General features: G+C 38.5%; 1 protein-coding gene across 1 annotated transcript in view; it reads left to right on the top strand.

Annotated features, from left to right (window-relative positions):
* Positions 1 to 24,183, top strand: part of KLHL14 (kelch like family member 14) — a 98,941-nt gene that overhangs the window by 12,527 nt on the left and 62,231 nt on the right. The window contains exon 3 of the mRNA XM_017507134.2: positions 18,878 to 18,999. Coding sequence (XP_017362623.1) covers positions 18,878 to 18,999 — 122 coding nt within the window. The remainder of the gene's footprint in view (positions 1 to 18,877; positions 19,000 to 24,183) is intronic.

The following is a 24,183-nucleotide window of genomic DNA, read 5'->3' as shown; positions in this document are numbered from 1 at the left end:
ATCATGGATAGCACAGAAATAGTCAGAGACTGTTAACACCAGAAAAATGAAGTTGAAGGGAACCAAAGGTGAAACCAAGGGCATCAGAAGAAAGTGGGAACATTAGAATTTTCGACAGCTCTCAGCAATTTATATTTCATTCTTCAAAAGGGAAATGAGGGCTGGTTGAGTTATAAATGTCTTTCATCTCTTCCTTTCATAGAAGAGAGTTCCTCTTCTTTTTAATCTCCTAAACTTAAGCTTAGAGAACTTCTTTTCTGCTGCTCCCAAAGCCTTTCAGATGTACATGTCTGGCTTCTTTGCTCCCAGAGCGCCTGTGAGGGGGTTGGTAAATTGCACCTGTGCAGGGACTCTGAACTTCTTCAGAGCTCAGCTGGGCTACCGTATGGAGACTGGCTCACTGGAGGCTGCAGAGAAGTGAACTGAAGAATTACAGTCGGTTTCACTTCCTTGCCTTATGTGCCTTCAGGTGCCTCTGAAGACAGGCGAGGCCAGTGAAATGCAGAAGAGGAGGAAGAGAGAAAGCAGCAATATCTGAGAAGAAAAAGCCCTTGAAAACGTAGAGACATTGTTGAAAAATATGGAGAGATTGTGTGTGTGTGTGTGTGTGTGTGTGTGTGCGCGCGCGTGCACAGTCCAATTGCATATTGTTGGGTGCTAGTTTCAAATTTTCTATAGAGTGATTTCTGAGATGTGTTTTTATCAGATAAAGGTCTGTTTTGAATGTTAGGATCAGGTTTGGATGGTCCACAATTTATAATCTGGCACTGAGTGAGGAGTTATTGAGCTGGGAGGGTCAATTTGTCACCCAAAAAGAAAATAGTCATATTTGTAAATCTTGCTTAGAACAAAACAACAGAGGGCTGTTTGGCTCTGATTTTGAGCACCCCTCAAAACCAATCACATCAGAGCATCCTATGCAAAACAATAGGATTAAAAGGAGGAATGTAAACCTGTAAGTCAGAGAGGGAAACTTTGAAGGAAACACTTTAATGCTATCAGGTGTACACTAGGCCCTCACCACTTTCTATTTCATATGCATTAACAGGAGTTCACTGATACAGTGAGAGATCCCAGTCAGTATGGGTGTATTACAGAGGCAGAAGTGTGTGCCCAGTAGCACAGATGAATTTGGTGGATTGGTTACTATAGCAACTGTGCCACCATTGTCAGTGGCAATTCCTGTAATCTCCCTCTTCTAAGCATTTACTCCAAAATGATGAGAGAGAGAGAAAGAGAGAGAGAGAGAGAGAGAGAGAGAGAGAAGGTTATAATGCAGATATCTTAAACAGCTGTATTGTGTAATAATTAAGACCTAAAAGTTAGACAAATGCTAGTTTAAATCTCACCTCTACCACTTACAAGCTACTTCTCCTTGGGTAATTTGCTTAACCTATTTTCAGATTCCTTACCTATAAAATGCACATCATAATACTTGCTTCATTAGGGCCATTCTAAATGTTGAAATAATATATGTACATCACTTAGTATAGTGCCTGGTTATGAATATTCAATGATTGATAACTTTGATTTTTATAGGGATAGTTCCATTTATAGCTACTTGCCTTTCTGTTCACTTGTTAGGACTTCCACTTCCATACAAAATGTTTAGAGTTGAATTTCTACAGCAGGAGTCCTGACGGTGTTCTAATAATGATTATGCTTCTCCTGAAGCATTATCCATTGTAGTCATCATTTTAAGTTCATGTTCATTTTATCCACGTTTGAGTGATGTACAGAACCCAGGCCAATCCTGGAATTTTATTCCATCCTTTTGATCTATTCACACAATCAGGAAATCTAGAAAACCTATGGTAGTTTCACATTGAACAGCTTTATGGAGATGCAATTATCATACTATACAATTCACCCACTTAAAGTATATAATTCAATGGTTCTCAATGTATGCACAGAGTTGTGTGGCCATCACCACAATTTTAGAACACTTTAATCACTTCCTCCCCCAAAAACCCATATTTGTTAGCAGTCACTAATCATTCCCTCACCACCACCATCAGCCCTAAATAACCACTCTCAGCCCTAAGTAACCACTAAGCTACTTTCTGTCACCAGAGATTTACCTATTCTGGACAATACATATAAATAGAATCATACAACATGCGGGGTTTTTTTGAGTGGCTTCTTTCATGTATTGTGTTTCCAAGGTTTATCTATGTTGTCGCAGGTAATAGTACTTCATTTATTTTTATGGCTGACTAATATTTCATTGTACAGATAAACTACATTTTGTTGTTTATCTATGGACATGTGGGTTGTTTCTACTTTTTGCTATTATGAATAATGCTGTCCTGAGCATTCCTATACAAGTTTTTGTGTGGACATATGCTTTCATTTCTCTTGGGTATGCATATACCTAGGAATGGAAATGCTGTCTCATATGGTAATTCACTTAACATTAAACAAATATTTAACCTTTTGAGGAACTGCCAGATGTCTTTTCACCATTTTACATTCACATCTGCAGTTTCTGACTGTTCCAATTGCTTCGCATCTTCACCAATATTCATGTGTCTTTTTCATTATAACCATCTAAATAGATGGGAAGTAGTATCTCATGGTGGTTTGTATTCCCCTAATGGCTAATCATGTTGAGCATCTTTTCATGTGCTTATTGGCCACTTGCATATCTATTTTGAAAATTGTCTCTGGGCCTGGTGGTTCATGCTTATAGTCCCAGATACTCGGAGGCTGAGGCAGGAGAAGGGCTGGAACCTGGGAGTTTGAGGCTGCAGTGAGCTGTGATCGTGCCACTGCACTCCAGCCTGGGCAACAGAGCGAGACACCATCTCTAAAACCAAACAACAACAACAAAATACAAAAGAGAGAGGTAGATTTATGCAAGCAGAAAATGTAGAAAACCCATAGTAGATTCACACTGAATAGCTTTATCGAGATTCAATTCAAATTCTTTGGCCACTTTTTTTTAGTTGTGCTATTTTTCTGTTTATGATTCAGTTATGAATATCCTGTAAGCATCATAGGACTTCTTGTCGTACTTAGATCACAGCTGGGGCTACCTTCTTCAGGAATACTTCATTTGCAAAAATGAAAAGAAAATACATGCAGATGTAGAGTGAAAAATTCTCTGGATACTTTTATCTGACACATATGACTATTATTCAGAATCTCAGTATTTGGTGTGGCAGAGGAAAATATCTGTGATTGATTTTGGTATTGTTTGTGTTTCTCTTCGTGTGATCATTTTGGCTTTGTTGACCTGGGCATCATATTTTTCAAACGATAGTCTGGACTTGGATAAGCAAACCTTTCATTTCAAGGAAAATATTTTCATCACTTGAGTTATTTGCTTAAATGTTTTTAAGACACATAAGAAATATTTTTCAAGCAATGCTAATACAATAATTATCTTAGGAATATAAGGTGAAAGTTTTTTGACTTCCAAGACATGATAACTGATAAGAAGCACTATAGAAAAAGAAGTACTGCATGGCAAAAAACAAACAAACAAACAAAAAAACCCAGCAGCTCTCAGTTTAAAATGTTCCTTGTGGGGATCTGCAGGCAACAGCAAAGCACAGGATTTTTAGTCAAGGCTGAGATTCAATGGAGAGCTTCACCACCCATATCACCAAGCAGATTCTGACACGAAAGAGCTAAATTTATCGTGAGAATAATTTATCTGGTTTCATCTTTCCTTTGCTACAGTCTCCTGGCAGTTTTCCTTAGGGACAAAAACTCTGCTGCTGCCGCTGCTACTTTTGAAGAGAAATTACTTTTACTTCTCTTAGTAAGTTGGGGACCGTTACTTCACTGTCGCTTCTAGTGTGTAGATATGGAAGATTGGCCCACAAATTGTTTCCTGGGCTTAATGTTTATGCTGCTAGATAGAACAATTTCTATTTTGGTTATGTATCTTTATGAACAATCAAATTCTTGCTTTCTCTGAAAAGATTTACATCTCTGTTACATTAGACAGAAGACTGAGCCACCATGACAGCTCTGAGTGCAAGGCGGTAGGGATTGTAGTGTGGATTTCTTTATATTTCAGGGAAACAAGGTATTATCAAAAGTATGTGATAATTTGACAGCTTTTAGGTAGCATTTTCAACAAATTCCAAGAATGCAGAAAATCTCTAGAAATTAGTCACATGTGTTTATCTTTGGAAGACATCTTCTTCCCTTGGCAGAAATTTTAGTCACATAGAGAAGGTACCTAATGCTAGGAAGTCCCTTCAGAACACCCAGAATCCTGACAAACTTCAATTGGCATTCTCATATTCAAAATTGAAAGGAGAAAATAGGCACTGCAAAACTGAAATATTTAAATGCCACCCTTGATGCACTCAAATAAATTCAAGGCTTGGGATTTTTCCAGGGTTAAAGAGCAGCAAACGAAACCAACAGCAAGTAGTCTAGGTGAAAATCTATCCCAGGGCCTCCTGTGAAGGAAAGAGCCCCTAAAGCCTTCCATCAATGTAATCAAACTGACAGTCCAACTTTCAGGAAACAGTAGTTTTTTGTTTTTGTTTTTGTTTTTTTAACCTATTAATAGAAGTAATAATCTCACCTTAGGAAGATTTTTTGGAAAGTGTTTCACATTTGTGTGTGTGTGTGTGTGTGTGCGTGTGTGTGTGTGTGTGAAGGAAACTCTAAACACTGAAGTCCCTGAGTAGCTTTAAAAAATTTTAATGGCCCCAATTTCTGGTGGTTGGAAGTTCAAGATCAAGGTGCCAGCAGGGTTGATTTCTGTTGAGCCTCTCTTCCTCGTCTGCAGACAGCTGCCTTCCTGCTGTATCCTCATATGGTCTTTTCTCTGTGCTTACATGCAGAGAAGATCTACTGTTGTCTCTTCCTCTTCTTACAAGGACGCCAGTCTTATTGGATTAGGGCCTTGCCCTTATGACCTCATTAAACCTTAATTACCTCCTTAAGGGCTCTGTCTCCAAGTATAGTCACATTGGGGTTTAGGGCTTCAACAATGAATTTGGCGGGAACACAGTTTAGTCCATAACAAGGGCCAAGACAAGGACACAAAATTAGAAAACAAGGAAATTAACTGAACTATTACTTTTCAACTAGATCCATGCAAGCAAAGTTACCTAGGCGGTTGAACAGTTATCCAAGTCAGCAGTGTATTAATAGCTCGTCCAGTAATGTAAAGCTAGTAGAGAAAAAAATGCAGATCTTTTTTCCTCAATTCTAGAAAATCTTGCTTGCCCAGACCAGTAGCTTTTTAAAAAATCAACCATAGAGATTTTTAACAAAATATATCTTCCTTAGCTCCACCCCAGAGGTTCTGAACAAATTGATCTGAAATGAGGTCCCAAGAACCTGCATGTTTAGCAAGCATCATAGGTAGTTTTGCTACCAGTAGATTTTGGACCACATTTTGAAAATCATGAAAATAGTTGCTTCTGTTTGTTTAATTTGCTACATATCTATAAAAGATAGAAAATACTGATAGTAATTTATGAAAAGATAAGTTAGGGGAAATTTTGTTGCAAAATTAAAAGAAATCTGATTAATTGATACGAGAAAAAGGGAAATGAGTCATTTAGGGAAAGTTGTTGAAATTACCAAATTCTGGAGGATTTATTTCCTAGAGATGAAATTTGTGTCCCTACTGCACTAGAGAATTTACAGAATAATTCAAGCCACACAGTATAGCATCCACAATTCAGCTTCAGAGAATATGGTAAACTCTTCAGAATAATTTGTTGCTGCAAGTCAAAGACCTGATAATGAAAAGAATGTTGCTCTGGATTGGATGATTGGGTGGGTCCCAGAGGCTTCTGTGAATGCTTTTTCCAGCGGGGGTTGATCTTGGAGGGCTTCCTAGACACTGTGGAGCCCTCCACCTGGGGCTCATTGTAGCACCATAGTCCCTGGAGGGTTGGTGATACAGCAAAGAACAGAAAGAACTGGCTCCCTACAAGGAGACAGAGGAAAAGCAGAGGAAGCTGAGATTCCATTTCACCCACAGCAGCAGGGTGTCCCTAAGCAGGATCCCACAAGCCACACCTCATTGTCTCCACAGCACACACACCAGGCAGGCCCTGCCTCACTCCCTTGCTGCAGATCTACCCTAAAACAAGGAAAACCTTCTTCTTTTATCTTTACCCCAGGATGATTTCATAGCATTTTTCTTCCCCTAAAAATAAATGTTGAGTCCTTTTAGAAGGAATCCACTGAAACTCCCATCTTGAAAATGGACACCTATTTGTCGCCATGAATATTCCAGGAGAAGCCTGGAGAAATCTATCCTGTTACTAACTAACTTTTCTCACTGTCTCCCTGCGTGGCCACACCCGCAGTGACTCTCCCACTGGAAACAGCCTGGTTGGCAGGAGGCTGGCTACAGTTCCTCTGAACGAGCCTCACAGTTTCCCGTGAGGAACCTCTCCCTGGAGTTAGAGTAATGAATGTAATAAGGCTTTCGATCAGAGGCTATTGTCCCTCTCAGCATTATCTTGAATGGCTGAACTCCTTTCTTCAGAATGTCATGTTGCTGTCAAAATATTCATTTGTGCCATTATGTCCCACTCTCCTCAGAAGCATAATTTTAATGGAAAGATGTTGCATCCTTCTGAACTTGAATTTTATTTATTATTTTACGACCTTGGTGTCTTTCTGCACTTTTTCTTCTGCTGGAGGTGCCAAAGTTTCCTTAGGTCAACAAGTCACTCTTATCTCTTCCAAAAGCCAGCCAGATGGGAGGGAGGGAGAAAAAGAGAGGGCGAAGTCTCAGTAATGAGATTGGCTCTCAGGAGGCAGCAGTCTAATAATTGGGCTTTATTTGGAGTTTAAATGCAGGCATTACTTACGAGTCCATCACTAACCTGAGAATGATGCTTTATCTCCTTTCGTCACTAGACTATACAGAGCTTGAATTGCTCCACTGTGACAGGCTGCATAGAAAGAGAAGAGCTTTCTCCTGTCACACACATGTTGTTGTCCCCATCAGCTTGCTCAGTAGCAAGCATCTGTGTTAGAGAGCAGCAGGACCCTGCATCCTACTTGCAGGCAGGAGGATTAGTCTGAGAGCTAATGCTTGCCACAAAACTTCCTCACAGGGATGTGGGGAGGATTAATGAGATGCTATTTCCATTGCAATTTATGCTCTTCAGAAGAAAGGTGCTAAGTACTAGGTATTAGAATTAGGGATTATATAGGTAATCAAGCAAAGAAGATATTCAACTGCTTCTAGTTACTAAAGGAAGCTTTAATCTGGGAGGTGGGGAAGGGGGAAATGCAGTGAGTATAAACTTGGCTGAAAGCCATTGTCCCTCATGAAGAAAAGAACCAAGAATGAAGTGTCAAGTGCTACGTATAATGTAAAGATAACCCGTCCTGATCCTTGGGGTGGGCTTTATTTCATGGATTCAGATAAAAGTCTTAAGACTTTTTTGTTATATCAGCCTCTGCCATCACCAGCCAGTCTACAAGTTTGGTGCCTAGAGGAATGTGGCAAAAGCATAAGCCAACTACCCTAACTGCATGCGAGAGGACATGAAAACATTCTAGAAGAATTGTGGAGGATCCATGGGAGCCACAGGGGTGGGATGAGAAATGAAGCGGTGGGAAGATGGCTAATTAAAATTGTAATGTGTAAAGCTACATTCAATAAACATGTTGATCTTCACATGGTCCCACAGACAGGAAGTGGCAGAGTTGGAATGTAACAGGTTTTCAGAGCTTCAGATATTCAATTCCTGGTTTCTTCCATTTATTATAGTGCGTCCCCAAGTAGGATTTATCTGCCACTGATAGTGAGACAATTTAGATGGTACATAAGAAATCATTTTAACATTTATAATAAGTTAGGTATTGTTATGTTTTAATGTGTGTTAGAGATAACCCACGAAGCCCATGATTTAGTAAATATAATTGCTTAGAACCATGGTTCTCAATACTGGTTGCATGTTATTAATAGAATCACTTGGAAAACTTAAAACACACACACACACACACACACACACACACACACACACACATGATGCCATGTCTCAGCACAGATCATTGAATCAGAATCCCTGAGAAATTCTTATAGCTTATAAAAGCTCCCCCAGCCCACATTGGGAACCACTACAATAGCCTGGGATTTTTAAGAAGGCACATTTTAAGTGAGCAGTTTTAAATGAAATATTTAGTAAATAATTTCAAAGCGTGTAGATATGGCAAAACTAATGAAAGTCCTCTGTTGCACTGATAGCAGAAGTTTGGTAAACGTTATACTCTATCATGGTAGTCTGCCATTCTGTGAGGCAACACTAGACCTAAAGAACAAAAATAAGCAGAGACATCCAAAGGAAAATGACGAATGTGATAATGTAGCAAGAGAAAGACTTGATTGTTTGGACATGCTCAAGCAGAGACAAAAAGTAGAGTGTCTGGGGCAGTACATAGTAAAAATAACAGCTTAGGTTTGGGAGTTGGTTGATATGAAGGTCCTTTCCCCAGTATATGGCTCTCTAACTTCCACCTTGTGGTTCAGAAATGTCACTTTTTCCTTTTTCCCAGTTGCCTTTTGACACCTCCACCCCCACTGACTGAACCTCGAAACAAGTAAGGGGAAAAAAGGGTATAAAGAATCTATAACATCTTCCTAGATAGTGGGATTACAAGTGACTTTTAGTCTTCCGACCTATTCCTTCTTTTTTGTTGTTTTGTCTTTGAGATGGAGTCTTGCTCTGTCACCCGGGCTGGAGTCAGTACAGTGATGTGTTCTCAGCTCATGGCAACCTCCACCTCCCGGGTTCAAGCATTTCTCCTGCCTCCCCTTTTTGAGTAGCTGGGATTACAGGTGCACGCCACAATGCCCAGCTAACTTTTGAATTTTTACTAGAGACAGGGTTTCACCATGTTGGCCAGACTGATCTCGAACTGCTGACCTCAAGTGATCTGCCCACCTTGACCTCCCAAACTGCTGGGGTTACAGGCATGAGATACTACGCCAGGCCCTAGTCCTTCTTTTTTGCATCATATCTTTATGTATACAACAAGCATTTATTGAGCACCTACTATGTACTAAGTTCTTTTTGCTTTTAAGTACAGTCAGAGTTTTTTTTTTCAGTGAGCATGTATTATCTTTATGATACGATCAAACAAATTTTAAAGTTACTTCCATCTTAGGAAAACTAAATAATGCACATGACTGACCATTCTCCAGTCACCACACAGCCAGACTCCGTGTGGGATGAAGAGGGGGAGGGGGCAAAGTCAGACTCGGACAAGTGAGATTTTCAGCCACACCTGAAAGCCACAGAAGAGCTGTGTGAGAAAACCCTGGAGACGATTCCTGTGTGAAATAGAGGAAATGAAACCCATCCTGCAGCACTGGAAAAGGTGCCCAAGCCCCTTTTCCTCTAGTCTTTTATCCGTTAAATGGGGATAATGATACTTTGTGTTTACCTACCTCAGAGAGGCATTATCAGGTCTATTTAAAGGCTCTTCTGATGAAAGCTGCTGTGTAATTACCAGGAACAGCTATGATAAAGAAACCTAAATACAACAGCAAATCAGCTGGAACAAACTCTCAAGGGAGTTTACTTCTCTGGAAAATTTTAAGAGAAGGGTAGCAGCTCTCCTGGGGGAGTTTTGGGTAGCATTCTGGCTGGAAGTTTAGGGAAGGCTAGCTGACTTTCAAAGCCTCCTTCTGTCCAGGTCAGTGACGTGGAGAGGAGGGATCTACCTCAGTTTACTTCTTCCCCATGATCTGAGCAGTTTCTATCTGAAATCCCCCTTTCACATTTTTCCAGATCTGGACTCATAAACTCTTATATCCCTCAAATGAAATTCCAGGAAAACATTTACTGATAGGAGAAAAAAAGAGAAAAAGGGAAGAGAGGTTATGATAGGTAATTGGGAATTCAATGGTTTTTCAGAAGAGGACTGATGTAGCTGATTATTAATGTTTGGCTTTGCTAAAATTCATTTGACAAAATATGTAGTGTAGATTAAATGAGGATGGAGGCCCAGAAAGCAGGGCCACCACTTTTCAATAGTTTAAGGGAGAACCAACCCAGCTGAATCCAGCTGATGGCAGCTCAGCTGGAATGAAGAGAAAGATTTAAGAAACGTTACAGCTCTAGAAACTATAGAATACAGCAAGAAAATGGAAGAGTCAAGGATACCATGAAATTTGGTGACTTGGATATCATAAGATTTGGTGACTTCCTTAACAGAGGCAGCTCGCAGCAAAGACAGTAAGTAGATTATATTTATGAATGAGATCTAGGTCAATATCATTGTAGGAAGTTCAGTGGTTTTACATTTTTGTTAAACGTGCTTATGCAATCAACATTCTGGCTATTTATATGCAGTGTAACATATGGTATCTGCAAGGCTTTTAAGCAGTAAAAATTTCCAAAATTCCAAAGATGAATTTTCAAATGAGTACTTGGTAAAGTTAATAATTCCACATAATAATAATAGCTATTATTTATCAATTTTGAAATATATAAATGTTTTATTCCTATGTAACCCAGATTTCAGCTGGAGACTTAACAGATCTGGTAAAGAAATTGCTACAAACCCCTATAGTACTATGGCCTGTAGAAAACCAAAACTATTTTGCTATAGTCTAAATGTTTGGGTCTGCTCCTCAAAAATTCATACCTTGAAACCCTAATCAACCAATTAGATAGTATTTGGATATGGGACCTTTGGGAGGTAATCAGGTGAAGAGGGTGGAGCCCTCATGATGGAATTAGTGGCTTTATGAGAAGAGACAAGAGAGCACATGTGTGCACGCGCTCTCTCTCTCTCTCTTTCTCTCTCTCTCTCTCTCTCTCTCATTGCCCCCCTCACCATGTGATAATAGAAACAGGAAGTGGGCCCTGACTAGGAACAGAATCTGCTAGCACTCTGATCTTGCACTTTTCAGCCTCCAAAACTATGAAAAATAATTTTTTGTTGTTCAAGCCACACAGTCTATGGTATTTTTGTAAATCTTTGGAGCTTGTGTTTTCCTGGCCTTTACTACCTCCCAAATCAATCCCATACATTTCTGCTGCACCTTCAGATTTGAAACTGCCCATTTCCTGTTTTTATGCAATACTAAGTTATCATGAGTTTAGTGAAGTCCACTGAAATTGGGAGGACATGGGAAAGAGTCAAAACTTCTTTTCATTTTCCATAGCCTCTTCCTACTGCATTATGTTGCAAATATCAATATTTCCACCTTCAGTATGCAGAGACATTAGTCTTTCAAGGTGTCAGCAGCACAAAAGGCCTTTCATTCTCTGGAGGGACTGGCTTTTCAAGGTGGTTTTGGTTACAAGCGGAATGCATTTATTTTCCTGTTACCCCCAGGTGACTTTATTTAACCCTTACAACATTTTTGTAAGAGGATACCATTATTCCCACTTTACAGATAAAGCAACTGAGGCTTAGAACCAGCCCAAGGAGATAAACGTAAGACAAGGCAGAGGATTTAAATCCAGGTCTGATGGCTCTTAACTCGAAATTAACTTGGCTTCTGAAACATGGAATAATGATTATGTATTCTGGATCACTTTGCTACTTCAAAACTGCTTTTTTATTAAAATCAAATATTTATGTTTCAAAAACATACACTCCCAAAGACCCTGTGTAGAGAATTAAAGTAACAATCCCAGTGATTTAGTATTTTGGAAAGAATGAGTTAACATAATTAACATATCAAAACAACTGAAGTACAGCTCTTTATCATCTTTAAGTAATAAAATTTGTATGGGGACATAGGCCACCTGCTTGTCTGCAAATTATGTAAAGAAAGAGATAATACTGATGATGAGGAGGGTGAGGATGAGGAGAATAATGTCGATAGCTATGAAGATGATGATGATGATGGTGGTAATAATGAGCATTTATTTAGCACTGTTTTAAATACTTTACATATATTATGTCTTTTAATTCTGATAATTAAAGATACCTATGCCTTAGGTCTTGTTAGTGTTATCCCTATTTTATAAATAATGCTAAAAAGGGGCAAAGAGACTTGGCACGGTGGCTCACATCTGTAATCCTAGCACTTTGGGCGGCTGAGGCCAGAGGATCACTTAAGGTCCGGAGTTAGAGACCAGCCTGGTCAACACGGTGAAACCCTGTCTCTACTAAAAAAAAAAAAAAAAAAAAAAAATAGTAGGAAATCATCTCTTGGCCACTAGAGGCAGAGGTTGCAGTGAATTGAGATCACACCACTACACCAGCCTGGGCAACAGAGCCCAGGCTTTCAAACAAACAAACAAAAAATACCCGAGGAGCAAAAAGGCCAGCCCAAGTTCACTTAGAACAGCTGAAACCAGGCATTTCACCTTAGCTAAGAGGTGTACACCTGTAACAACTAGACTACTCTGACTCAAAGATTGTGATGGCTTTCACAGATGTCTCCACTAGGGTGGAATTAAGTACCATGATGAACAGGGAATTTACTCCTCCTGTTTCATTATTACTCCAATCCTTAGGGCACCACCTGGAACATAGTACGAACTCAGTTAACAATTAACAATTGCTAACTGTAAACGAATTGTCTAAATCAGTAGAGGACAAAAATGTTAAAAAATAATCATGCATAGCTGTTTAAAATATCTTAATTAGAAGACATATAGGATAGGAAAAACTTGGCTTGAAAACACCTTTTTTTTGTTTTTTTTTTCAAAAAGATCTATATTAATAATCAGCTAGAAGGTGAACAGGGACCCAACACTGCACTGTGACTGCTAAAAGACTACTGTGATTTTAGAAAGCATTAAAACTGGTATTTTAGTTTTCTTTAGTCCATGGCCTGTTAGGAACTGGGCCGCAGAGCAGGAGTTGAGCGGCGGGAGAGGAGTGAAGCGCCACCTGTATTTACAGCTGTTCCCCATCGTTCGCATTACCACCTGAGCTCCACCTCCTGTCAGATTAGTGGCAGCATCAGATTCTCATATGAGCGCAAACCCTATTGTGAACTGCCCATGTGAGGGTTCTAGCCTGCGGGCCCTCTATGAGAATCCAATACCTGATGATCTGTCACTGTCTCCCATCACTCCCAGATTTAGCACTGTTTTAAATACTTTACATATATTGTTTAAATATTTTACATATATAGTTGCAGGAAAACAAGCTCAGGCCTCCCACTGATTCTACATTATGGTGAGTTGTATTATTATTTTATTTTTATTTATTTATTATACTTTAAGTTCTGGGGTACTTGTGCAGAACATGCAGGTTCGTTACATAGGTATACATGTGCCATGCATTCATCACCCCGTCATCTACATTAGGTATTTCTCCTAATGCTATCCCTCCCCAATTTCCTCACCCCCTGCTATCCCTCCCCTAGCCCCCCCCCCCCCAACAGGCCCCAGTATGTGATGTTCCCCTCCCTGTATCCATGTGTTCTCATTGTTCAACACCCACTTATGAGTGAGAACATGCGGTGTTTGGTTTTCTGTTCTTGTCAGTTTGCTGAGAATGATGGCTTCCAGATCCATCCATGTCACTGCAAAGAACATGAACTCATCCTTTCTTATGGCTGCATAGTACTCCATGTTGTATATGTGCCACATTTTCTTTATCCAGTCTATGATTGGTGGGCATTTGGGTTGGTTCCAAGTCTTTACTACTGTGAACAGTGCCACAGTAAATATACGTGTGGATGTGTCTTTATAACAGAATGATTTATAATCCTTTGGGAATATACCCAGTAATGGGATTGCTGGGTCAAATGGTATTTCTATTTCTAGATCCTTGAGGAATTGCCACACTGTCTTCCACATTGGGTGAACTAATTTACACTCCCACCAACAGTGTAAAAGCATTTGTATTTCTCCACATCCTCTCCAGCATCTGTTGTCTCCAGATTTTTTAATAATTGCCATTCTAACTGGCGTGAGATGGTATCTCAATGTGGTTTTGACTTGCATTTCTCTAATGGCCAGTGATGATGAGCATTTTTTCATATGTTTCTTGGCCGCATAAATGTCTTCTTTTGAAAAGTGTCTATTCATATCCTTTGCTCGCTTTTTGATAGGGTTGTTTTTTTCTTGTAATTTAAGTTCTTTGTAGATTCTGGATATTAGCCCTTTGTCCGACGGGTAGATTGCAAAAATGTTTTCCCATTCTGTTGGTTGCCGGTTCACTCTAATGATTGTTTCTTTTGCTGTGCAGAAGCTCTTAAATTTAATTAGATCCCATTTGTCTATTTTGGCTTTTGTTGCCATTGCTTTTGGTGTTTTAGTCATGAAGTTCTTGCCCATGCCTATGTCCTGAATGGTATTGCCTAGGTTTTCTTCTAGGGTTTTTATGGTATTAGGTCTTATGTTTAAATCTTTACTCTACCTGGAGTTAATTTTTGTATAAGGTGTAAGGAAGGGATCCAGTTTCAGATATTACAATGTAATAATAATAGAAATATAATAATAGAAATAAAGTGCACAATAAATGTAATGCATTTGAATCATCTCCAGATCATCCCCCTGGTCCATGGAAAAATTGTCTTCCACAAAACCAGTCCCTGGTGCCAAAAAGATTGAGGACCACTGCTCTAGAAACCCTACATAGGTTTTTCAGCTCAGCATAAGAGGAAAAATATATATCTAACTCAACAGTCCAACAACTTTTAACAACAGAGTGTATTTGAAAACCTAAGATTCATTTCAAATTTCTAAATAGATAAAAATAATAACTTACTAAAAAAACTGTTAGAAGGATTTCTACATTATGTAGGGGACTATACGAAGTCAGTGGCCACAAGTCTGGCTGAATGTTAGAGTCAACTGGAAGTCTGTGAAATAGTATTGATTTTTAAAGTCTCATCCTATTGAGTCATAATCTCTGGGAGTTGAGAACTGAGAATCTATACCAAGAATCTAAAATTTCTAATCCCCTTAGTTGATCCTGGTAACTTGCTAGGCCTGGGAATCACGGAATTAGATTGCCTCAAAGTTCTCTTCTAATTCTAGGAATTAATGATTCTTAGAACATTTCAGAATATCTTCTTTTATAAATGAGAATTATTTGTTTCCTATAAAATGAATCTTGTCTAAATGTGCATTGGTAGTTATAAAATGTCAGCATATTAGGTGATTTCTTAAATAGGTTAAAAGTTTTTAGCAATCTAGTTCATGAACTTTTCTCATGTATCATGGAAAGCAAAACTTTATCTGGCCTGTTTCCCAATTATTGAAGTTCCAAATCACTGAAATATAAATAAATGAGATTTTACAGTACTTAGAACACCAGTATGATGAAAAATTTGTTTACACCAGGAGGTTTAGGTCATCCTTCAATCATTCATCCCAGGAACCAAAGTATGTATGCACGCCAGCACTCATGCATACAGACGCACATACACGCCCAAATGTGACACATGGTAAATGTTGGGCAGTTACTGAGATGGAACAAAGGAGACCTTCAGATTTCATCGCCTTTGCAACCTTACATTTTTCTACGCAAGAATCAAGGAACTCAAATCAAAGAAATTCAAATATTATTAACCATGATATACTCAGCTTTTGGTTTACATTCCTTGTCTTTTCAATACATACTTTGGTCTGGGTTGGGTAAAATGAAGAGTGGAAGGAGTGTTTTAAAATAATAAAAGGTATGAAGATAACATATTAATTTTGGATAAATTGGTTTCCTATGTAAAGAGCTTCTAAAAAGTATACTATGTTGCCACGAGAAGAAGCCGTAGTGATTGCAATGAGGCTGCATTTATAAATTTTGACTAATATAAAATTAAACCTGTAAAGCTCTGCTGGAATTATTTGGAAAAGAATAATTCAAACCACCTTCAGCACGGTTAGTTCAGCTTCTCTTAATTTTACTTTTCTAGTTCACAGGTGTCTTTTCTTATGGTGTTTTCCAATTGAAGTTCACATACATCAAATGAATAGTATGATAATCAGAAGTTCAATATTCAATATGCATTCATTATTATGTGTTGTTATTGTCATTGTCACGATTATAATTGCACATTGTAAAAAGAATGGAAGCTTTTCCACAGGAATTATTCACGTGTATTACTTTCTAGGAGTAATTGAATAGTTGACACTGCATTTATATCAAAGTAAAATATGTGATAGTTATTCTCATTTGTATTATTCTTAAGCAATAATAAATGCAAAGTGATCTCTATTAGGTACCCTTATTTGGATTCAGAAATCTTCATAGTTTTCTGTAATGTCCAAGTGTGTATCTTCCTATAATAGCTATGGAAACTTTCTCTTTTCTCTGTAAAATGGAGAGTTATACCTACCACATTGAGCTGTTTTGAGAATCAGTGGAGAAAATAGTGAGAAAACCACTCAAATGCATTTTGTTACTTGATGTGTTCTTTCCTCTGTATGATCCAACTTCCTACATATTTCATCTTGTTTTGGGTTTCTGTGTGGTTCACCTTCACAAAGTAGAGCTTGCTTCAGCCTCCCAAGTAACTGGGATTACAGGTGTGTGCCACCACACCCAGCTAATTTTTTTTTTTTTTTTTTTGAGATGTGTTTCGTTCTTGTCGTCCAGGCTGGAGTCCAATGGTGCAATCTCGGCTCATTTCAACCTCTGCCTCCCGGATTCAAGCAATTCTCTTGTCTCAGCCTCTCTAGTACCTGGGATTACAAGAGCCCACCATTACACTCCAGCTAATTTTTGTATTTTTAGTAGAGCTGGGGTTTCACCAAGTTGGTCAGGCTGGTCTCAAACTCCGGACCTCAGGTGATCTGCCTGCCTCGGCCTCCCAAAGTACTGGGATTACAGGCATGAGCCACCACACTGGGCCCCATTAAACATATTTTGTAAGCACTGAATTTATTTATATATTAAAACATATTTAATTATGTTGCTTTTGTCACAACCACCACTTCAATGAGTTCTTTCCTCTGTGCCTGTCCTATTGATACTGATCTATTCCCATCTGCAGCCTGGCAGCATGTAGACAAGTGATGTTAGGACAGTCACAGAATCGTGACCTCCAGTTGAACAGGTCTGTCTACACATGGTAATTTGCAGCAACCTAAAAAGAGTATTTGTTTTCATTTTGACTTCTCTTACACACATAGAGTGGTTGATTATTTGGACTAAAAACTACAATAAGAAAAAATGGTCATATATCAACTCTGTGGCCATGCTTTTGGGAGATTACATAGCATGTGAATTTTGTATGTATTTTTTCCAAATGAAATAGAGGAAAACACACTGATTTTTCTTAACCCCCTCTTGCAAAAACACCCCAGTCACTGAAATCCTCCAAGTATGGGGCTCTTTGCTGTTGTATTGTTTTATTTGTCAACTACTAATCTATAAGGCATAGGGGTACAGTTTGAAGGTACTTCAAATTCAAAGAGGTTGGGTTTATTTGTTTTCCTTTTGGCTCAACTATATACACAGAGTGGCAAAATTAACATTGCAAGCTGCTATCACATTACTCGTTCCTCTGTAAGTATAGCTCCCTCTATCGATGAGTGTCTAATATATGCAATTCTCCAGAAGGTATTTTTTCCCACTGAGGCATAATACAATGCATTCAATGGCACCAGAATTTCATCAAAGGAATTCTCTTGTTCCCTTCCTTCACATGGCGATGTCATTAAATGCATTAACTCTCTGAATGTTAGGTTCTTAACCAACAAACAGTGCTTCTCCACAAGGGCATACTTCGCGAAACATTCTTGAATCAGAACGAGCTGAATATGTAATCACAGATTGAGAGCCACACTGTGGCTTGTGATCATCACTACGAGGAATCCTTTTGTATTTATTGACTTTTTTCCTTCAATCATCGTTGTTCCGTTTCTTCCACCACCACCGTGAGCCTTTCAGGTACAAGAAAAGTTCAATTATATGTAAAGTGACTGTTAAATCAGCAGGCCCTTTGAGGGGGTCTGGGCCTCCTCTCCCTGCTTCAATCGCAAGTGTGCTCAATCCATTACTGTTCCTGAGGATTGTACATCCATCAGGTCGAGTGTGCCGGCCAGGGTGCATCTTACAGCTTTTACTGCATATGAGACATTGCAGGCCTTTCTCAGGAACTGCCAGGCGGACTGGGAATCACAGTCACGGTTAATAGCAGCGAATTGCCAGCTCTTGATGGGTGGGTAGTCACTCCTTTCAGTGGTTGCCCCCTGGGGGAGAAGGTAGAAAAACAGAGGGAGGGAATTAGAGTGACTTTGCACAGTTGAGCAGGTTCATGCCGCTGGATCAGTGGCAAGCATTGGCAGGGCTCCACTCTGGGGAGGCTCACAACAACATCACAGTCTCATTTTTACCAATTGGTGCTGCTATATTGCCAGTGGTGCACAGGGGGAGAGCAAAGGGGAGGGCGAGCTGGGAGTGGGGGAAGGGGAAGAAGGCAGAAGTCTAAGCTAAATTAAACAAACAAACAAACAAAAAAATTCATGTTTAAACTGGTTAACCCATCCCAGTTAGCCCTGTGCTACTAATTGTATCAAACTGGTATTTGAAGTTCCCTGGGTGATTAAAGAGTTGGCTCACAAACTCCCTGCATAACCTTAATTTTTTCAAGGTTCTTTGAGTGGGGAATGGCTTATAATAATGATTTTGACTAATACGATTTTTGACATGCAACTTTAATGCTTAACCTTAGTACAACTCCAGAGCATTTCATGTGTACTCAGCTGTAAAGAGTGATGATTTAAAGGGATAATATAAGAAAAAGGTCGTTCTAGAATGAACCTCTAACAAATTGCATAAAGGGAGCTTATTATTCTATGAGTATGGGGATGTGCAGCTCTTCTGATCATTTTTCTGCTTGGTTCAAAAAAATTGTTGAGACACGAATGGGAGAAGAAACAGGAAAAAAATGAAATAGATATCTGCAAGCAACGAACATTCTTTTGATGGTTATGATTTTGTTGCCACTAAAAAGACTCTACAATAATGTGGTTATTCATCTCCTCTTTTGTTTTGGGTGAAGAATTCGCTCTAACAAGAAAATGCTGTTATTGGTTGGAGGGCTGCCTCCTGGACCGGACCGGCTCCCCAGCAATTTGGTTCAGTATTACGACGATGAAAAGAAGACGTGGAAAATACTCACAAGTGAGTGCATTATTTATTTATTCACTCACTATTTATTTCAGGTTAGAGCTGTCTTGATGAATTTGAAAACATAGTTAATCAAATTAGACATTTTATTGATTTGTTCCCCTTTGGAGGTTTGTTTATGTATCACAGGAGATTTAGAGTAAAAGACTAAATTAACATTGCAGAGGTGGCCAACTGGTAGTCAAATAGGCCGCTCCTAAAATCACTGTCCTTGTTTATGTTTCTGTGTGTGCTGCAGTGGACGATGTGGGGGAGGAGCAAAGATCTTCTGCCCCAAATTCTTCTGTTCTTTTTGTTGTTGTTGATTGAAAAGCCAAAGGTTGGTTTACAGCACTCACTAGTAAATTTTCTCACATCAGAATAGTTGTTGAGCTCATTGTCTCTGTAACTAACATTCATTTTGCTTTTTAGGCATTTTTGCTCGTTAATATTTAGTCTGTGGAACTGGGTGTTGAGAGAAATGTCCCCTTATACTGCTGCATAGTTTGAATGGACAGATATATTTGCGACCTATTCCAGCTGCATGAAATTGTGCTTGCAAACTTCTACCCAGGGTTCTTCTCTTCCCCTTCTTAAAGGGTGATTGTGTTTTACAGCAAGCCTCTTGCCTTGGGCACTGAGATTTGGAACTTATTGTTATATCGGTTATGATTCCCAATCGGACTCACTCATGGAATCAAAAATCATCGTTTCTTGAGTGCAGCAGGCTGTGTGCACCAGTCCCCTTGTGGACACAGTGGCTGCACTGGTCAATAAAACTAAATTTTAACTGTCAAAATTGCCCAGAGCTATATAGATAAAATAATAAATGAGCAATTTTGATCCATAAATCAAAGCCATACATTTAAAACCAACAAAAGTGAAAGTTAGATTTTCTTATTGCATGTGTCTTCAAAAGTTATGTATTTTATCATGTTTATTTTTCAAAAATTGTTTCCTTTCCTCTTCCTGAGAACCCTTTAAAATAATAAAAGCTGGACAGCAGTTTACCCATAAGGGCAGAAGACGCGTAGAGACATGTTAGGTGGTGCTTGAAATAATACATTTCGGAGCTGGCGTCCCCCAGCGAAACCTGCAGTAGCACTGTCCGGGAACTGCAACAAGAAAGCTCCCTGGACACCAATGCGCTATGGCTGTAGTGAAGAAGTAGTGGAATAGTAGCGGTGAGCTTAGGAGAAGAAAGAAAAATAAGTTAGTGATGTCTTAAAATGGTTTCCTTTTGACAAAAATATCATTAATAGTGGTTTAAACATCTGAGTGAGTGGTCAAGCTGAATTTTAATGGTTTGTCAGAAACTAAAGCTAAAGCAAAACCAAGGAATTCATTATTTGATACTTAACCAATAGCAAAAGGCTGCATAAAACGAAACATGGAAACTAGGAGGAGGAGAGAGAAAAGAGGAAGGATAAAAGATTCTCAGAGAGAGATGACAGAGAGATAATACACCTAACTAGCAAATGATATTCATTCATAAATCCATTTGTTTTCCCAAATACACCAAGCTAGGTTCAGTGTTTTACTTGATTGATGCCCTTCAGTAAAGACAAAAAGATTAATTAAAGCATTGTTAACAATACCTTGGAAAAGTCTTATGGGCATTTTAAACCTTGCTCAAAGATAGGTTGATTATCAAACATTGTCCATACTGGGACATTTTCAAGCTTGAAGGGGGAATCTATTAATCATGCCAGGACAACAGGTATAGACTGGCACATATGATCACCTTACTTCAAGTTTTCACATTGCCCGATTTAACTCCCTGCTTGGAGGGATGTCGGAAGAAAACATGAACTTTGAATCAGACAGACCTGATTGCAAACCTAGATCCAGGACCTTGAGCAAATCATATAAATATTTGGAGTCATGGTTTCTTCATTTTGTGAGAGTCACTGTAGAGTTTTTAAAATAAAATTGTGTTTATAAATCACCTAGCACATAGAATGTACTCAACAAATTACAGGTACTATTGCTATTACTGTAACATCACTATCAACATTAGCATAAGGACTGTACCTTTATACCTAGAGGCATTGGTCAATCGATTCAAGCTCTCCATGCAGACATACCACTTCAATACACTGCCCCGGAGTAGGGAGCATATTCTCCATAGTTTTCATATGTTAGATTTAATAATCTATAGACTAAGAAGTAAAGAGAAAGGGTATCTATTGACTCTATTTATTAGATTTGAAAATGAATGAAATACATTAGTGTGCATATGTGTAAAGTTCTTATAATGGGAACATATGTAAAGATCTTGAACCCTTTTTTCTATACTCAGACATATGGCTTTAAAATAAATGTTTACTTAACAATGTTCATTTCACTGGAACTTGTACTTAAAAATATATCGTTTATTACCTGCTAGGCTATGACTACACGACCCCAAGTGAAGGCATATTTTTTACATTTGCTGAAGAAATGCAAAAAGTTTACCTAGATAATGTCTGCTGTTTTTTATATTAAGATATCTTATTCTGCAAAACTGAAAAGGACAATTGACAGATTGCCATGCTTTGGGCCATAATAAATAATAAATGAAGAAATGTTTCTCATCAGAATACCCAGATTCTCCCCAAATCTTATAAAACCTAAGGGACTGGAGAACTTTCCACTGCCATTCTTTTGCCCCACAAGAAATACTAAATTCTTTTGTCGGAGAGGTAAGGATAACAGTTAAAGGTAGGAGACAGTCCCCTGGTTTGGGTCTACTTATTTACTGAATAACTTTCTCCATGCGAACTAACAAATTAACTAGCAGATACCTAAAACGTGAGGGTAGTGGAGTTTCTGAATCTCAGCATACTTTGCCCACTTATGTTGAGCAAACATTTCTCAGTGTGCCTTACAGACATGTTCCTCTTAGAAAGATGCCATCCTATAGGCAGGTCCACATAGACTCACTCATGGGAGCCACTCCATTTACACACCTTATATCACAGAATAATTAAGAGGAAGGCTAGTTTTCTTTAGATCTTATTCTGTTATGTTATTTATATTTCAGAAATACGATGTAAGGGATGAACTTAAGTAATAGTGAGTTGAATGGAGTGAAGGAGAATAGGAGTGAAAGAGTGGGTCTACATAACAGAAACAAAATAACATTCAAATAGTCAGCCAATCAGTTGTTTGGCCTACCCAAATAGTAAAGGAAACAATTATTCTCACCAAAATGATTGTTTTAGTAACATGCTGGCACAGACTGCATGTTTATCTTCCTTTTTGGAAATGTCATTTCATATATCATTATAAAAACTGATTATTAGAAAAAAAAAAACCCTCTGTCCGAAAAGTATTGAGAAATAACATGTAAAAATGACTGCAAAGTCTTTTTGTAAATGTGAAGTGTTAAGTAATAACATTCTAAGTTTGGCATTATTGTTCCCTCGCCTGATGATAAGAGGGGAGTTGAGATGCACTTTTGTTCATCATCGTTTTTCAGCACTGCTTTTCTTGCATCTCTCACTGCTGCACGCAGTCTCCCGTTTCATCTTAACTTATTAGAAAGCAGTACAGGAGACATGAATACTAAAACGGCCAATGCAAAAATCATGCCTCTTGCACTTTGCAGGTCCTAAATCCTCTGTGCAAAGATTAAACAGAACAATTCCTGGGGCTACTGTGTACTTTTGATAACAGATTTCTTATATATCAAAGTTTTTATGAAGTCCAGATGTAGAGATCCCTTTTATTTCTCCCCATGGGACAGCATTGAAGAGCTCTCCATTCCATTTTTATTCCCTGTGGGCCAATTTCTTTACTGATGGGCAAGGTATTTTCCAGGAACTGGCATCTTTTTTCCAACGTTTCAAATAAGAGATTCTATTATATTAGATGCTTTTTAGTTGCCTTTTGTGAGCAACAACAGAAAAAAGGGGACTCTGAAATATAGATTTATCCTTACATGTACCAATGATGACTTATTTTGAATAGCATTAGAATGAAAATTATGGAGCTAAGTAGAAAGGCGTGTTCCTTCTCTTCATCACTCTTAGTTACCTTTGTTAAAGGTAGAGGAAATGCCTTTTGTTCTTCTCCCCTTCTGTTGATTTAAAACTCTTTTCTCTTCTTTGTAGTGCAAGGATTTGGGAATTTTCTACTGTTCAGTCACAGAGAATAAAGGAAGCTTTTGGGTAGTGGTTTCCCAGGTTGTCTTCTCTGGCCCGTGGACAACATTTAACTTGATCCCATCCACATGTGAGGGGTCCTGTGTCTGGTTGTCATTTATTTCTCTAAGAGGAGTCACAAAGATCAGAAAGCTGGTGGATTCTTCATACTTCTGAAAAAATGTACTTTCTATAAATGGTGAAGGAATAGTCATGAGAAAACAAAGCTTATATAAGACATTGAACTTTGGTCCCAAATGATAAATATAGGTTTGGTCATATTCAATATCCAAGCAATGCAGAATGGCTTAGCTGTTGATTATTCATGGAATAATTAATAAACCTGCATGTTGATACATTCAAATGGACATCTTTCCTTGGCCCTTCTGTTTCTTGATTTTAGTTCACTTCTGTTCCCTGAGGATATAATGGGAGGAAAGTCAAATTAGTCAAAACCTAATAATCATTTATCATTACTTGTTTTGAAGAAAAAAAAAGTAAATTCAATTAAGGGTTTTGTACCTGTGGGTTTCCTTTATTCATATTATCTTTATTACCAAGAACTAAAACCCACAAACCATTTAATTTAATGTAATTTCTAGACAGGTAGGTAGAGTTCGTAGACACTACATTTCTCATTGCAGGAGAACTTTAGAAAACAATGAGGTACTTCTGAATGACTCTGAAAATGCCTAGGAATAATTTAGACTTATTTACAGACCTCATGCCTTCATGTAATAAGCAATTATTGCATATACACTCTGTGTTGGATGGTAGGATAGAACATGCATAAGCTAATCTCTCCTCTCAATAACCTAAGGAAGTAATTATAACACAGGGTGCTAAGAGATACATAGATAAGTCCGAGGGTGCTATGGGAACACAAAAAGGAGCCCCTAATGTAAACATGAGAGGTTAGGAAAGCTTTCCTAAAAGTGACCATCTGTAACTCTGAAAAAATGGGTAGGAATTACTTAGGCAAGAGGTAGATGGGAAAGTACTTTAGTAAAACCACCCAGTATTGAGAATGCCAAAAGGCAGGAGGGAGTATAGTGTCTTTTGGCAACTGAAA

Source organism: Cebus imitator, unplaced genomic scaffold, assembly GCF_001604975.1.
Source record: "Cebus imitator isolate Cc_AM_T3 unplaced genomic scaffold, Cebus_imitator-1.0 Scaffold369, whole genome shotgun sequence".
In the NCBI taxonomy this organism is placed as follows: domain Eukaryota; kingdom Metazoa; phylum Chordata; class Mammalia; order Primates; family Cebidae; genus Cebus; species Cebus imitator.
The sequence above is the reverse complement of the archived record's forward strand: the minus strand, read 5'-3'. Positions and strand labels throughout refer to the sequence as shown.